General features: G+C 33.6%; 1 protein-coding gene and 1 long non-coding RNA gene across 8 annotated transcripts; one reads left to right on the top strand and one right to left on the bottom strand.

Moving 5' to 3' along the window:
- Positions 1–2,247: 2,247 nt before the first annotated feature.
- Positions 2,248–7,692, top strand: LOC140955100 (uncharacterized). Of its 6 annotated transcripts, none has more exons than XR_012168827.1 (4): positions 2,248–2,766; positions 3,112–7,152; positions 7,410–7,468; positions 7,618–7,692. It is a non-coding gene; the product is annotated as an uncharacterized lncRNA (long non-coding RNA). The 6 variants fall into 6 exon arrangements; XR_012168824.1 differs by adding an exon at positions 7,262–7,299 and having other exon boundaries at positions 7,410–7,692; XR_012168826.1 differs by having other exon boundaries at positions 2,249–2,766; positions 3,112–4,018; positions 4,056–7,152; positions 7,410–7,692.
- Positions 3,333–15,592, bottom strand: LOC118063580 (MADS-box transcription factor 14-like). 2 transcript variants are annotated; one of them, XM_073406722.1, is made up of 7 exons: positions 15,306–15,592; positions 6,938–7,022; positions 5,874–5,938; positions 5,675–5,774; positions 5,441–5,482; positions 3,943–3,984; positions 3,333–3,837 (listed from the first exon to the last, which is right to left on the bottom strand). In XM_073406722.1, the coding sequence occupies exons 1-7, from the start codon at positions 15,488–15,490 to the stop codon at positions 3,733–3,735; spliced, it is 624 nt and encodes a 207-aa protein (XP_073262823.1). In that variant the 5' UTR covers positions 15,491–15,592; the 3' UTR covers positions 3,333–3,732. The 2 variants fall into 2 exon arrangements, with proteins under 2 accessions (XP_073262823.1, XP_073262822.1); XM_073406721.1 differs by having other exon boundaries at positions 5,874–5,941; positions 15,306–15,587.
- Between the last annotated feature and the right edge of the window lie 2,135 nt (positions 15,593–17,727).

The raw sequence follows: 17,727 nt of genomic DNA, 5'->3' as shown, positions 1-17,727 counted from the left end.
TGACAGCAACTCAGCTTCGATGGCTACGAGAGTCAGCATACGAAAACAGGGCAAGTTCCTATGATTTATGTGTTGATTACAGCTCTAGAACCATGGTGTAGTGCCCTTAGAGGCGTTGTTCAAACTCGAATTCAAGCCTTCTCCAGATAAAACTGCACCTTGCACGTTTCAAAAAGGAGTCTTTCCACAAGAATCCCACTGTGTGCCTTTGTGGATAGTTGATAGAATTTGAATTCAACCTGAGGTTGTATTCCCATTTATGTTCCTATTATTAATTCCTGTTATATTCAGGATTCACTGATTAACCTTAATATCTACTCAACTAGAAGAAACTATGCACTGAAAATCGGAAGATGAGAAAATGCTTCCTTAAACTCTCTGTAACGTTACATTTTGTATCTTCCTCGATCTTGCTCTTCCGAATTGAATATGTAAATGAATACCAGACCTATCTTCTGGTTGGACCCCAAGCTGCCAAACAGCAAGAATCAACCAATCACCTACTGCTGAAGAAAAATCCATGATGTTTACTCTTACTAGGAAATCAAACACCTACAGAGTGAAATAGCCAAGCCTCACAAAAAGATCTAAACGTTTCTCAGAGACATCCAGAGGAAAGAGAACTCCCACATCCTGTGCCGTCCATGGGGATGCAGCTAATAAAGCAGAGTCAAATCTAATCTTCAGCATTTCTCCTCAATCGTCATTACTCCTAGTGGGTAAGTAATAGAAGGCTCAGACAAAGGAAGGAAGCTAAGAAGACTCTGGCAAATGGCACATTGGGAACCAGTGGTAATAGCTTTGATTCTGTTCATACTGTTGACGTCGGATAGCCGAGTTGTGGATTTCTGCGTAGACAAACCAGTGGACTCTTTATGTTTGTTCAAAACGTCGTCTTCTTTTGCCCCAACCATTTTTCTCATCGCACTTGGCGTTCACAGTTACAGAGGATAATATCTTTGCCATTCACCACAACCACGTCAAAAACCTCCTCCGCCTCCGATGCCAACAGCCTTTAGGGTTCATTTAGTGGTTATGAAAAACTACAATTTAAAACTTCTCTTAAACCTACTTTTCAAACTGTACACACCAAGTCAAATTTCATTCAGAAAAACAACAGCATCTCTCTTAGCTATAGTCCACAGAAAAAAAAAAAACTCTCCTTTCATAAGCTTCTACTCTTTTGCCTACTCATAATGTGTTTTCTTTTTAGTCAATTGTTTACATATTTTTCTGGTCAGTGATTTATTAAAAGGATTCTATGTTTGTTGAAGAATGACTAAGTATTGGGATTGGATTTGTTGTGAGTTCTTAAAGTTGAACTCCAAGTCCCACTAGCACACAAGATATCGTGTTTCAAGTCCTGTTAGCACACAAGATATCCCTTAAATGGCTGTCATCGTGATGCAGAGAGTTCAGAGGTACTCACAAAAGCATCCACACAAAACCACGCATAACTTTTGGAAGGTACATAAATGAAAACACTCATACGAGGTTTTCTGTTTTGAAAAAATATCAAGTAAATGAAACAACGAACAGTTTTCTTCTTTTCTTTCAGTTTTCTTACAAAAGAAAGCACGTTATCAATACAAAAGTCATTTAAGCACTCTAAATCTACCTCAAAATTTCCATTCTCCACATCCTAAAATTTTAGACTTCAACAATCTGTAAGTACGCCCAGCTCGTGAAAAACTCCATTCTGCATAGATAGAGATTTTAACAAAGAAACTCTTATTTTACAAGTATGAAGAAGAGGATTATAAATGTAATTGCTTTGAGAATAGAGTATTCTTATTATTAAAAAATAACTTGTCAAATTTACACTTTTTGTCTAATCACACCTTTATCTCTGGTGGGGGGTCCCGAGAGTCGAACCCAAGAAGTCAATAAAAAGAATCACTTCCCTTACCCATTAAGACAACTCGTTCGGATTATCATGATTATTTTATAAGAATAAATCCAACTTAACCACTGACCTTTTTATTCTTCTGATTTTGGCCCCTCGCGAGCTATTAGGTCAAAGCAATTGCAAAAAGCAAATGGCAGTGAAGGCGAGCTAAGAGCAAAATTGATATGATCGTGATGGTTGTTTTGGCAAGCAATGACCCATCTCCATCAAGGAGTAAGTGCACAGCACAGCACCATTTGGTGTACAAGGAAAACTACCTTGCCTCTCTCTCTCTCTCTCTCTCTCTCTATATATATATATATATTCAGGGTATATATATATATTATCTATCACCTGTATAGATATCATCATCAAGGCAAATGCCCTTTGAAAATGGGAAAAAGTATCTTTATACCCATGAAAAAAAGGTTGCAGCCCCTCCGAATACAAGGAGTCAACATTTCTCCCTCTGCCGGGACACAAAAGCACAGCTTAACCAAGTATTAAAATACCAGGAATGAGGAGCCACTTACGCTTGTCTGAGAAAAAGACAGCACGGTGCCTATTCGCTCAGGCACGGACTAGTACTCTCCTATTGATCATATACAAGGAGGCATACAAAGAGCTTTCATGCATCGAATGGAGACACACGTGCTTCTGCCAAGTTGACGATTTCACCATCTAGCTAGGCTTCACAATATCTCATCGAATATTCTAGAAATTCATCTCCTGATCATCATGCTTTGAGATCACAAGTGGCAAGGGGATTTACATCTATACCCTCCTTTCCAAGCAACTTAGCGGGGCTCCAGAGACTCTATGAGCCAGGGAGGGGTTCCCAAATCTCTCATCTCTCAATCCTTGTTCATCCTCCTCTGGTATGTCATCTCTTAATTTCAATACCTACAGTACCATCTTTTTCTTTTTTTCTTTTTCTTTTTTCTAACTTGGGATATCCAAGGATCTCGAGCCCATCAGGGCCGGGAGCTTGTTGCGTGAGTGCATCAGCGAATCTAGCCACCATGCATCCTCCAATACTTGCCACGTCAATCTAACCATGCAAAGAGCCACGTCATCCTAGAGGTTCTCCAACCTCTCACGAGTTTAGCATTTTTCATGATATTTCTCCACTCTGCATATGGCAGTTTCCCAGTTTCAATATTCAAAAAAAGGAGATGTATATATAGATGTCAGCTAAGGTTGTTTCATCGTTCTGATCTCAGGGTTAGGGGCCAAGAAGGAGGAGGAGATCACATGTTTGTCAGAACTATGGATGCCTTGTCATGTGCTTGAAACAACGATAAGCCGCTCACAAGTGTAAATTACAGGGCATTTTGCAAGAAATAGGATGCAAGTTTTTGCATACGGCACCGTGAAGGACGGCCATTAAAAGAGCCCGAGCTAGTCCCCGTGAAATATATGTTCTCCTACCAAGGCAAGGAAATAACATCAATAACAGCGATTATTATGATCATAATAACAACAGTAGTCATGATAACCATCCTGAAGCCACTACTAGCTGCAGGGTCATCGGACCGGTCTCGCAATCCCGGCATCTACCCCCATGCGTGGTAGACATGACGCCTGCCGTGCATGCAGCAATTATTCACAGGCACTACTAGCATATAAGGGACCCAACTTAACGGCCCAATCCTGAGCAGACATATATATAGGTAAGCTGACGTGCCACTTGGTAAAGGCTTGTGCTTCCAACTGGCAACTAGTTACATGCTTAATAATTTGTTTTGACCACCACCTGGCACGAGGTGGGTATAATAAATGCCTATATGTTATTCCCCAGACGTAAGCATCCGGGATTCGCCATCTGTCCTTTTGAGATCTTGCTAAAAGTGGAACAAGTCCAGTGGAGAAGGATGAACACAATCCGGATCTTCAACAACACGGCCATGCTGGCCGGCGAGGTTGCCATTGTTGATGATTGCAGATATCTGGTTTTCATGATACAGAGAGGCAAGCTGATCAGTACATATCTGATATTAGGCGAGTTGTTCAAGTTTTGTTTTATTTTACAAGAATATTTCAACTGAGTTTACCTCTCTTTCTATGAGATTATTTTCATCTGTCAGATCTTGTTCCTGTAATTAGTAATAGAAAATGGGAGTTAGCAAAGTATCGATCCGCTTGTAACCTTGACAGCTTAAGCAAGAGCACTACGTTTATTAGGCACTTAAAACAATAAGAGACCTAATCTTGGAGACACGAAAGCAACACGAGACACAGGAGAAATAGAGAAGCCAACAAAATAATGACCCTGCCCAGTAGGAAAAAAGTTGCACACCAAACCTTGAATGCGAAAGTGAAGAAGCAATCAGAAAAATTCCCATGTAATTTATTGACAACCTAGCTACAAATTCTTAGTTTTGTGCTTTCTCTTGCTGTTTTGAGTGGAATTACTAGTTAGTACTCCCATAGTAATTCAAGGGGAAAACCAGAGCCTAAAGAAAAGCAACACATTAAGCCTAAACTGCAAGAATGTGAGGAGAAAAGACCACTAAGTTTCTTGGGACAATCCTTTGTTCCTCTTATCATTAGGAATTGTTTTTCATGATAATTAATCACTCCCCATCTGTTTTCCCAACAGCAACCGTCTCTACCTGCCTCCTCAACCCCATTCCTCTGCCTCTCACATCTTCTAGAAAATGTTCTCACTTCCATGAAACAACATACTGAAACAGAACACATTCTACCTAGTATTCCTATGCAAATGAATTTTGTTACATGCCATATCAGGCTGTGGATATGCTCCTGACAAAACACCTACCATCCAATTATTTAACGCAACAAACTTAAATGATTTGTCCCATCTTTTTGTACACCCATCCAAAGAATGACGAACCCGTACGGATAGAATGTGACTATATGAGAGCCTTGCAACACAGGCAGCAGTTCAATAAAGGTACCATTCTCTTCCATGCATTTTAAGTGCTCATCGTGTAACTAATATTGCTTCTAGGAGGAGCAGCTGTACAGTGGAGAATGGCTTATCTGGTTTAGAAGCCATCAAGCACCCCCTCTTGCAACTGCGTAAGCCTCTAGGGGCAAGTAAGTCTAATTCTGATTATTGCAGATTAAATCCACCTCAGCTTATGGATCTAGGAGTCGCATAAAAGTATTTCCGTGTTCCATCAAATACTAAACAGCGCTTCGCTTTCAATCATGGTATCGTTTTCGTTCCCATCATTTTTATTGTTAGTGTATGCTGGAATCTCTTGCCACAATTTACAGAAATGACTGGTACATGTATGCTTGGCAGTGGTAGATTTCATAGTTTGATTCCTACCTTTGTTCTTTACGAATGGTAGGGACAGGCTTGGACAGTTTCGATTCTTTCTTAATGTTCATCATATAAACTTTCTTCATTTGCACATAACAATTCATGACACTTGCATGCAGTCACTTAAGAAAACTAACTTAACTCTTGGTGCGCGCATAAATAAAACGGAAGTACTTGAACTGACAACACTTAATCCAGAACCACAAAGCTTCAATAAATACGCCCAATTTATTTGAAAGAAAGAGAGGATGGCATACCTTCTGATGGAGGGCTGTTACGGACTTCATCATTGCTTCTGTCTACATATCACCATTATTCAAATGTTTCAGTATTTCGATTGCTAAGTCACTCACATTTTGTTTAGGAGTAGTTAAGTGTGTTAAATAGATGGAACATGATATTAGATAATTGCAGTAATGAAGAGTTTCAAGCTCTCACAACCAACAAACAAGGCTGTTCTGTTGATCATGGGTTTGAATTGGACAACTGACCTTTCTTCCTCTGGTGTAAACTAGTGTGGAGTCCAGTTCTCTTTCTAGCTGAATGAGTTGAGTTATATTTAGCTGTTCTATGTTCTTCCCTTCAAAGTACCTGCAAAAAAGAGCCAATAAATGCTAGTGATAGGTCCAGTGGAATGCAACATGTCAATTTCCATGAAGCGTATGACATGAATCTGAAGATTGATGATACCTTTGGACCATTTGGAGTGGGTTAGCATCCATATAGCTGGGACCCATGTATTCTGCGTGATGATTCTGCTGAATTTCCAAAAGGTAAACAAAATGAAAGCTAGGCAATTTTGATTTCATCAAGAGGATCTAGAATTCTAAAAGGCAAAAAAAAAGAAAAAAGAAAAAAGTGAAATAAAATCTTCATCAAATTGCTGTATTTAGCTTTGTCAAATTTGAATCGAAGTGACTTTATGGAAAATTTCCCTTGCCATGATGGCTTCTATCATGGGGTAGTTCAACCAAGTTTGGTAACTCAAATGCTGGATCATTGAACTAAAGAAAACTCATCCCACAAAAAACAACTATTTAAACACGAAAATAAAAAGACTGAAAACCTCTTGAACCTGATTAATATGGAAGTTAATATTCGAGCCTATTAATCTATGGTTACTTTAGCAAAGCCAATAATCTTGAACAATCATTGCACTGCCCTATGCCTATGACTATAAATCTGGTCACTAGTCTACTCTGTACAGCAGTGCCTTCACATTTCACACTTTCTATTTCTCTGTTTTTCCCCCCCTACAAAATGATCCTCCTAGCAAAACACATCCTTCCTCCAGGAGCTGTGCACTGATCCCTGAAGTAACATGCATGTATGTGTCATAGGCATCCACGTAAAAGTGCACATACATGATAGAAAACATTTTAAGACATTGATATAGGTAGCCTGAAGAAGCACAGAGCATCATATGCACCGTGAACCCCTCTATTCAGCAATTGCGTTCCAGTGTTTCCCAGCAAAAGCTGTGCCATATTCTGGGTGGTTGCCTATAAGGATTTCACAAAATCTCTCTCCCTCTCAAAAAGTTCCCTTTTACTATTAGGTTTCGAAAACAGAGTTGAAGTAGTTTTTAAGTGGCTCTTTCCTCCGGAGTTTGATCTCACGCATTTTTGCCCAAAATATAATAAAATGGAATAATCGAAAAGCTGTATCTTTTGGAAATTTAGAGATTTCTAGTGCTATGCTCAAATATTGAATGCAATAACAAGTTTTGGCAAAATGATGAATAATCGACTAACCTTGGTTTTATCAACGTTCTTGCAGATTGCTATTTCTTGACTTTTAGTTTTATGTGTGTCATAGCGCTCAAGGATATTTCTCAAACTGTACACAAAGGAACATTGCGCAACTCAGAAATCCTCAAACTGGGCATAAAGGAACATAGTACAACTGATAAGCAAGCAAGGAACCTACAAGTATTGTGAAGCAAATACCAACAGAGAATCAATAAAACGTAAGTATAATAATGAATACTCCAAAAACTGCATCATATTGTAACCACTCATGGATGCTATATAAAGTACTTGCTTCAATTTCCGTGAAATTCTTTTATATAATTCTAGAACAATGAAAGTAGATGAACAATCAAAATTGCAACTCGGTAATTCATTTCAATTTGCAAATATATTTGTTTTTAAAATATTTACATGTGAACAATTAACTAGGAGGTAGTTTTGCTAATTTACTTGGATCTGTTTTGCTATGGTCCAGAATTGAAGCTACAAGTGAAGTTTAGCCAGCATAAAAATCTCTGACAATCCATATGACAGGTATTTTCCTATTTCTTCCATCTTCTAAAATTTACAGTGGATAATGGTTGTAAGGTTCACTTCTATGAGCCCTTGTTAGTGTGTGTTGTGGTGGTCATTTTTCATTTATGCGGATTGTATTTACTTATTGTCTTTTTGTATCTTGATAGCATTCTAAGGCTAAGGCTTTCATTTAGACTGCTAGCCAACATGAAAGGTCAATAATAACCAACTCTTCTACGGAAGGCCTTGTATCATCGAACATTAATGCCCATGTCATATGTAGTTTCAGGGGGAGACAGTTTCTAGCCTCCTGCTGTCATACAGTAGTGGGAAACATGCTTAACATTCTTTGCTTTTTAATCAAGAGGCATGACTGATCTTAAATAGAGGATATATTATCAGTTCCAAGGGTTTTGGACAAAATGAAGGCATGAAACATTGAAAGTATGCGATGCTGGACATGATTTTGATTTTTGCTAGTGTGACTTGAGGATTTATCACGATGAAAATCATGAAAGTAGTATTAGGGTGCAATAATAATCATGATAGTCAAAAGTTAGAAGATAGATTTATGACACTCAGTTATCTTGTTAGGATTTACCTGTCAAGTAAGATCATTAGGAAGAACAATATGCCAAGCAAAAATTAAGCTTTTTGGCCTTTACTCTTGGAGTTTATTATATTTATTCTAACATCAAAAGGTAACAGCTATTACTGAGATGAAACTATATGAATTTTCTCCAACTATACATGATAGCTTAGGTTCTCCACAGAAACTTTGCAATAGGTAACTATGCTTTTATTATTTATGGCCGAAGTGAGTTCAAATGGGTTCTTTTCCTTTTTTTTTTTTTTTTTTTTTCTGTATTGCAATACTTAACTACGCTTTTATCAACAGTATGTAACTATTGTATTTCTATTGATAATATTATTCGATTTAGAAATATAGAAAAGGAAAAAACAAGATTGAAGGAAAAAGGAACATAATGAGAATGCTTCTCTGCTGTTCTCATTTCTTTTCTTTCGATTATTTTGGAATTATAGTAGGTAATTTGAATGCACTATATGTTTTGAGAATATGTTGTTAAAATGAGAAGAATTGCGAGAAAAAAGATAGAAAAAACAGAGAGAATCGAGTATTTGTGACTATGAGTATTTTGGTTTGAACATGGGTGTAGATAGCTTTGCAATCAAACAAAATCACCATCAAATACATCTCTGTGCCATGCTTGTTTCTGAGATAGCATACCTATTGTTTCTAAAAAGAAGTCTCTGTACCAAGAAATTTTCATTATGAGTTTCTATTACTACATGCTTGAATAAATATTCAGCTCAGAAAGCCTTTGGAGAGATTAAAGCCTTAATGATTGAATCGCCTCTTACTATGCTAGTTGATTTTCAATAAACTATTAACAATGTAGTGTGATGAATTTCAAGCTAGATTTGTAGTGCCAGTTAATAAGCACACACAACTTTTTCAATGATGAACTATCTGGTTAATTTGGAATAATCAAGTATGGCAGAATCTGAACTCTAGAAGAAGCTTAACAAGCCCTATGTCATGTGAAGTTCTTATGCTGATGAATTCATCATTGAAGTATAAAAGAAGAGAGTTTAGTGTTTGTAGCAGATGCACTTGGCAAGTGATTTTCCTTAGCAAGGCTAATGGGGAATACAAGTTTCGAGGAGTTCTTATTTCTTCCTCTTCTATTTTCTCTAAAGCACTTTCTTCTACTTGCTCCTCTCTTAATACTTCTTTTTGCTACAAAAAAGCTCGGGATTACTTCAGAAAATAAAAAAAATCTGAACTCCACCCTAAACATAAGACCTAATCAATCCTAATTTTCATGAATCAAACCCCAACTCAAATTCACTTCTAAAATTCCTAATTCTCCAACAATAGCTAACTATAAACCTTTTGTGGAACGCAAATTTAATTTGCTCGTTTGTTTATGTGTTTTTGTGTGTTTCAAACGCCGTCCAAAAAACACACGTAGAGAGAAACAAATTCCAAGTGGCTGAGCAGTTGCCATCACTTTTTAACCAAGTTGCATTTTTTTACTAGGTAACCAAAAAGCAAGATACTTAGTCTAAAGAAGCTATATAATTATAATCTAGAGAATATCTTTTGATCAGTTTCAATTATATATATATATATATATATATATATATATATATATAAATTAAGGGTTTTCTATAAACCTGAACTTGAACTATTTTGTTCCAATTTTGTTTGTTTCATGTTTAGTGTAATTTATTATTCTTTCCGTCGGTTCTAGAGAGATAAAAGTCATTAACTGATATGTTATATCATTGTTCTTTATTCGCAATTCTTTAAAATACCCTTATTTTAATCGCAGGTCTCTTACAAGATTAGAGATATTATACGAAAATATATGACTTGATATTTTGACAAGCGAAAATAAAAAAGTTAGACAATCACTATGGGGACGGATATAGTACTATTTTTCTCTCCATACTGTTATGTCACTAATGAAAATCTCATTGCTGTCTTCTTACATCCCTCTCCTATTGGATTCCTTTTCAAACCTAATTTGACATGTTCATACGAAGTTAGTAAATTAGATATTGGAGCTTCTGTCAATCCTGAACCCCATGGTCAGTGGAGGACCCAATCACAAGTTAGGTTTTCAACAGAGATGGACTACACATAGTAGACTAGGTCAATTCACCATTTCGGCGACAACTTTGAGCCTAGGTTGAATAAAGCCTTGGGCCTACTCAAAAACCATGACTTCGACTGGCTGCTGCTCTGTTGGGAAATCTTCTTTCCTACGTCTTCAATCCCTTTACTTACAGAGAACTCTAATTTCCAACCTCTGAAAAAATACCATTACTTAATCCCCCTCTCTTATAGAGAACCATTTTTTTACTTTCTCCTAATTTGTAACCTACGTTCATGAATTGGCAGCAAAGTCAAACATGCTTTTAAATCCTAAATAACAATTCAATAAACTCATAACTTAACTTCTCTATATTTTGTTTTTGGAAGGACTTAAACCAGTAGAAAATCGAGAAAACAAGTGCCTTGTGTTATTTATAGTTTTGTTCCATCTAGTTTCATTAGTTATTCACTAGAGCAATTATGATCTAGCAAGCATTCCAATCTATTATGACATAGGCACGAGGCGCTCAACGGTCTTTTCTGGGCTTTGAATTAATTCAAAAACAATTTTATTATGCAACATTAAAATATTTAAAGGCATCTTTTATTTTAGTATAAGAGTAAGATAAAATAAAATATAAAATCTAGAAAATATATATTTTCTATTATATGTATCAGCATTATTTATTATATTCCCATGAAAATACTAGATAAAAAGAGTTAGTGATACTTCTTTTCTTATTTTCAGGATACCTGTCGAAGTCTAACAAATTTTTTGAGTCAAAATCATAAAACAAACTTATTTTTTTTTAAATCCCAACTTAACTCAATAAAAAATCAAATTTACTAGTAAGTTACACGAATTTAAAAATGACTTGCTCTATTTATGTGTAAGTTTCTTTGTTTTTGGGATACCACATAAAAATAGTATTTTTTTCATTACAATCAAAGTTTCAATCGCAATATTACTGCATACACAAACATGACCTTAATCTCTACTTCTACATGTTAATATGTTTGTTCTCTTTTTTCCTTGAATTTTGATATTAAACCTCTACATTCACCTCCACCAAAAAGCTTAAACTTCCTTCTATATTCTTTTTGTGCTCTTAATAATCACTCATATAATACAACTTAAGAAGCACTTTTGTCATACTAATAGTTAGTGACCTGCTTACTCTTTTTTTTTTTTTTTTTTTAATTCTCATTTATAAATGAGATTTGAAGTGTAATTTAAGATTTTCTATAAAAGCCTTCCTTTAATGAATTTGTACATATACATATAAGAAAAATGGTTCATTCTCTTTTATTTTTAGCTTTTTTAAAAAAAATTGCTTTTTTTCTTAGAAACAAACATTGTGGAAAAATTTTTAAGAAAAAAATAATTAAAATGCATGTTATGATAATGGTATGGTTGTGGTGACAACGACATATCATGATGGTATAAGTGATGGTGCTGATAATGATTTTGATGGCTATAGCAAAACAAATTGATTGGTTTGGTTATGGTTGTGTGATTTCGTTTTCAATAAAGTTAAAGTGCATGCTATAGCTCTGGTAGTTAGTGTTATCAAAATTGGATTTATCTGACTAGCTAAACTAAATAACTGGTGATAGTGACCTGAATCAGATCATTTTTAAAACTGATAAAATTCACAACATTGAATAAAAAACAACCTGATGGTTGAATCGGTGAACATTCGATTCAGAGCAATGATCCAAAATTGTAACTAGGATAACATTAATGGTGATAACAGTGTTTTGGAAGTGTTTGGGGGAACGATGGTGATGGGATAGTGGTGGTTGCTGTGATAGTGCGGTGGCGTTGTGTTGATTTTCATGGTGGTAGTGTGACATTTACAATCTATTAATAGAAAACAGAGCACTAAAAGCCATTTTTAAATATTTGATTCGGTTTATAAAATCATTCATAAGAAATAATAAATATAGCAGTTCACCAAAACTTGTTTTGAAAAAAATAAATCATAATGATACCAAACACTACCGCTGAATTTAGGATAATAGTAATTCACGATCATGTAATGTTTTCATACCATCATGAGAATTCGATATTCATAAAATTTTACTTCTTAGAATTAAACAAAGACAAATTTTAGCAATAATTTAAATTATATTGAAGTAATTCGCTTTAGTGCTAGTTAACATAACCTACTTGATTAATTAAAGAATATACAGAGGAGATCAGAGCAGCCTCAATGGAGGTCAATTCAGTTCATGGTAGTAATACTCTCCTATTCCATAACTACAAACCGTTAACATCATTGACTCTAGTCACTGATTTTAGACTATAAGATCCTATCAAGTTAGAGTATGAAATGTTTATAGAATGACCCACGGTTTCAAAAGTTATTTTAGTTTTCATTACTTAAATATATATTTTTAATCATAAATATTGTAAAAATTATGGTTTGAAAAAAACTATATTATGCGGTTTTTTTAATTAATTTTTTTTTCAGGTTAAGTTATAATAAAAAAAAACTATTATAATATCAAATACACGCATAGTAAACTTGCTTTATTTGTAGTAGGATTTTATTTTAGAAGAATGTATTGTTCATTGAAATGGAAGCTTTGATTTCAAGAGCATAGTTTCAGGAGTTTGTTATAAATAAAAGTTTTGCAATGCTTCTAAAGCCTTTTAAAAAGTTTTGCAATCTATGTAGACATCATTTTTGCAAATTATCAGTAGGTCACCGCCCATTACTGCTATCACCAGAGCAAGTTCAAGCATCGACCAACCAAATTTTGGAATCAAAAGCTTGATATTTACAGCAAGAACTTGTTAAGTCGTCGGTGAAGGTACAACTTCAAACGAAGGGGCAAGAGGCTAGGAGCCTAAATGGCTACTTCACTATCTACTACACCAAGTGCCCATGAGGCGTTGTGGCGTTATATTGAGTCGCAACCACTTGAAGCATCATAAAGCAACCAATCAACGCACGACTGTGCACTATCCTAGATGATTCAGACTCGTGAGTACTTCGCTCTAGTATCAGATTCTAATAAATAAAATATTAATAAGCACAAACGTTGATTTGTTCATTGTTTCTGTGTAATTTCCGGAATTAGGATGTGAATGAGTTGTCTAACACAAAGGCCCCACATTTTAGTGTCATATGTCCATTTTATGTATACATCAGCAATTTCCGAGTAGATTCTACTAAAAAATTTACAAGTGTAAAAACTAAGAGGAAAAAGTGGGAAGAAGAGAATAGGTGTTTTTAAAAGTTACTACTGAAGGATTTTGCATTCAGAAAAACAAAAACTCTTCCAAACTCTTAGGGAATTGAACAATATAATTCAGGTATATTGAATTATGAGTATGGCTCGCTTTAAATAATGTGATTATGCTTAGTCATAAGTTTTATAGAATAATTTTTGGATGAAATGAATTTTGATTCATTTATTAGTTTTTCAAATAGTTTTCAATTAGGAAGCATTTCAATTTTCAAATATAAGTCTACATTAAAATAGCAATAATACAATTTCAATCAATAAGAAGTTAAGAAACATGAATGCTTCAAAAAAACCCTTATATATATAATAGATATGTGTTGAAAATGAATATAGTCGGATCAGATATATAGCAATGCAGCCAAAAATAATAAGGAATTATATATAAATTTAATTTTAGTTAAACTTATATATATATATATATAAGAGATATGATTAGAACATTCGAGGATATATGAGGGATATTGTTAAAAAAACTCCTGGTGTTTAAACTTTTAATTTTTTTTAAAATCCAAATATAATTTTAAGTTTTATGAGTTAAAAACAATCAAACATTCAAGTAAACATAACTTCTTCTTTTTTGTGTCTAAATCGGCCTTAAAGCCCTGAATTAAAATGAGATTTTAATACATAATAGAATACAAACCTCCTTTAGGTGAGTTATTAATAACCCGGTCCTCCCTAACAAATGGATTGGCTAACCTTACACCTCGCTTCAACCAATCATTAAAGTGTTATCTCCTCGTCACAATTAAGTATGATACGATCAATGTTTAATTTATGTGTGTGCGTGCGCCCACCAAAAACTTAAACTAATTATGAAAGTGAACTTCACTTTCTTATTAAAAGAGTCCTGCACCAAGTGTCAAGTGCTCGTGAGCTGCACCGAGCACCATTGCGGTGTTGTAAAAAGTCAAGCAAGTTACTTTCGACCAATTACGTTCTTCTAAGCGAGGTTATGCAAGAGAGGAAATTTGCATTCCTAAATCCTTGCGCAATAATTTTGCTTAATTCTAGACATTGTGGTGTTCTAGGAGGTTTTACTGAAACCGATGAACTTTCTAAATTTTTTTTGTTTTGGGGTTGTTTTATATAGCGAGAAAAACTTCAGTGTGGTGAATTTGGATATCGAATATATGAGGGGGATTGTTTGAGCGGTTTAACTATTGGAAAAATTATTTATGCGACACTAATTTTTCATCTATTTATGTTCCTTTAGTTAGCATTGCATTATTTTCTTGGAATAGAAGAGTTAAAACATAACAAATAATCATTTCTATTTTGAGATAACAAGAATTCTTCACTATAAAAACAGATTTATATTTATATATTCATTTATGTTTCTCAAACTTTTTATACAAAACATAATATCCTTCAATTTAGGGAAACACACAGAAAATACGAGGTTGGTTGCTAAATCAGAATTCCATCGTGTAATTTGCTACCCATCGTCCCATCCTCAGCTAACATGGATCTTGCATTTATAATCCATATCATCCTCGTAACCTATCTTGTCTCCTTCTAGACAGTAATTCCTGAAATCAAATAATAAATAATATACCTAGGCCTAGACGTAGCTGATCCCAACACACACAACACAGCACAACAGCACGAGCATATGCAAATCATGGCAAAACTGGTGGTATGCATATCAAAGTCAGGAAAGTGACAAAGGCCCACATAAGTGGACAAACTTCTCTAGTAGGAGATCCTGTTGATTTTTCCAATGAACAAGGATATACCAAGTGAATCTCGCTCCCTCTACAGTGACAGTTAGATGATTTGAAAAGGGTTTTTGTCTCTCAGTGTATGTGTTTCCAAAAGCCAAGCAAATATATAATATCATGAAATTCAAAGCATATCTCTAGCAAAAATATCTTCCATATGACCACGATCAAATAAAAAACGAAGAAAAAATAAAATTTTAGGCAAGCTTAAAATGGAAAGTATAAAGAGACAGAATTAAGGACGTGCCTGTTGCCACTGCAAAACTCGAAGAGCTTGCCAGTGGAGGAGAAGATGATGACCGCCATCTCAACATCACACAGAACCGATAGTTCTTTAGCTTTCTTTAATAAACCTCTTTTTCTCTTTGAGAAACACACTTGACGGCTGCTTTTGTCTTCGATTCGTTGTAACTGCACCTTCCCTCTCACCATGACCGATCCACCAAGGAGTGATCTCTGCGTTCTGTTTCACAAGAAGAAAATGAAGCAGTGTAGCTAAGTCAGAGAGAAAATGGAGAGACGATTGGGGATTCTTATAGATTTGAGCAGAAACAGTGAGGGTCGAGTTGGGTGAGTTGGTGATTCCAGGTATAAATGACTGGCACGTGGACGCATATGATTGCTTCAATTTCCGTATTTGTTTTTGGGCTTGTTCACTACTTAAAATGGCTAATTCTACTTTTGTCCTTTGTAATGCGGTTTTTCCTTTAAAAGCTATGGCTGTTGATAATGGTATCTGTGGTGCGTATATTTTATTAACGGGGTGGTGTTTTATAATATGGTTGTGGTTGTTTTTTATTTGAAAATATATTTATAATAATATTTTAAAAAATTTATTTTTTATATTAGTGTATCAAATGATTTGAAAATTTTAAAAAATATATTAATTCAAAACAAAAAAAATTAATTATTTTTTTTTAAAAAAATAGAATATAAAAGCATGTGACTTTAAGTAAATACCCGGGAGTTATTTACATGAGACCGAAGTATTGGCTACATGCTGTAAATATTATAGTAGAAATAAATAAATGAAAGACATTTTATCTAAAAAACTAATAAATAAAAAAATCCAAATATAATTAATAACATTGATTGAAATTAATTAAAAAATAGACCATGTTGGTTGAAATTCATAAGAATTAAACTATTTTTTAACACTAACTAGAGGTGTGTTTGTTTTTGCAAACAAATATTTACCTACAATTTTATTTAATAAAAAAAAAATTCTCTTGAAAAACGATTAGTTTAATGTACTAAGAAAAAATATTTTTCTATGGAAGTAAAATAATTATTTTTCATTAATAGTTATAATTGAGCGGTGGTGATGAGAGACAAGAGAAATGAAATGTTACTGACAATAATGGTAATGTTAAAGATAAGAGTAGAGGAGGCGATTATGGTCATATTATTAGGGGTGGATAAAAAAACTAAAAAATTAATTACACAGATAAAATTATATAAAAAATAAATAAAAAATAAAAAATTATGAAAAAAATTGATTAAAAAACTAATAGATTCAGTTTCGGTTTTGTAAGCCTGAAACGAAAAAAATCGAACCAAATTCAAACCTAAAAAACTAGAAAAAAACCGAGTCAAACTAAAAAACCGAGCCAAACTGGTTTGAACTGATTTTTTGTCCTAAAAAATCAAACTGAACCGAAACCGGTCGGTTTGAACTGGTTTCGGTTTTTTTTTTTAAAAAAATTTGGTTTGGTTACTTGTTTTTTATAAAAACCAAATCGAACCGAAAATGATCACCCCTACATATTATTACCAATAATAAAGAGACTTTTCATTGAAAAAAAATAGATATTAAGATTATACCTATTTTTCATGAAAAATCAAAATAGTAGTTATCTTATTTTTTTTATATTTGTGATAATATAATAATTAAATATTTCTTTTTATGAAAAGTACTTATTAACTCAAATAAAAAGTATTTTTATCCTTAATATTAAAAATATATCTATTAACCAAATATGAAAATATAAAAGAACATAATTTTAATCTTATATATTGATAAAACTTCTTGTATATAAAAGAAGAATATTTATTATTCATCATTTAGTTTTCCTTTTCATTTATAAAAAATGAAAAACTTGTGAAAGAAAATTGTGGAAAATATAAAAAAATATGTTCTTCAAAATTAGCACAAGTAAATTTTTTTGAAAAGGAATACCTTTATTGGTTTCAAATGGGTTTTGCATTTCAGGTCTTCATAAAACAAAATTAATTAATTGGATTGATGAATCATCAGATTTTCAATGTAATTAATTAATCTTGTTCGAATTTAATAACTAAAGCCTACTATTTCTATGATCAAGTTGAAGATAGAACATTAATTGAAGATAGCAAACTATATAAAAACAGCACTATCAAGATATTAATCACATTAAATTGATTTTAAATTATGTATAAGAATGAAATAATTGTTAGCAAAATACAATTACCTATTTATATTGATTATGTTTCGTAAATACATGAAGTATATGAAAAAATCAATAGATCATATGAATTATTATAAAAAAATGAAATACTATATAATAAAAGTTTAAAAGATTGTGTAACATGCTCGGATATGTGTATTTATAGTTGAATAACAAATCATGAAATTTTTATAAAAGAGATCATGTCATTAAAAATAACAAACTATATTTTGAAAAATATTG

The sequence above is a fragment of the Populus alba genome, chromosome 1 (assembly GCF_005239225.2).
Source record: "Populus alba chromosome 1, ASM523922v2, whole genome shotgun sequence".
In the NCBI taxonomy this organism is placed as follows: Eukaryota; Viridiplantae; Streptophyta; class Magnoliopsida; order Malpighiales; family Salicaceae; genus Populus; species Populus alba.
The sequence above is the reverse complement of the archived record's forward strand: the minus strand, read 5'-3'. Positions and strand labels throughout refer to the sequence as shown.

Coding starts and splice junctions, on each gene's coding strand:
- LOC118063580 (XM_073406721.1), bottom strand. CDS start 15,490: ATGGTGAGAGGGAAGGTGCAGTTACAACGAATCGAAGACAAAAGCAGC. Junction 7,023..15,305: donor GAGTTTTGCAGTGGCAACAG/GCACGTCCTTAA, acceptor CTTTGTGTACAG/TTTGAGAAATATCCTTGAGC. Junction 5,942..6,937: donor AGAACGTTGATAAAACCAAG/GTTAGTCGATTA, acceptor TTGGAAATTCAG/CAGAATCATCACGCAGAATA.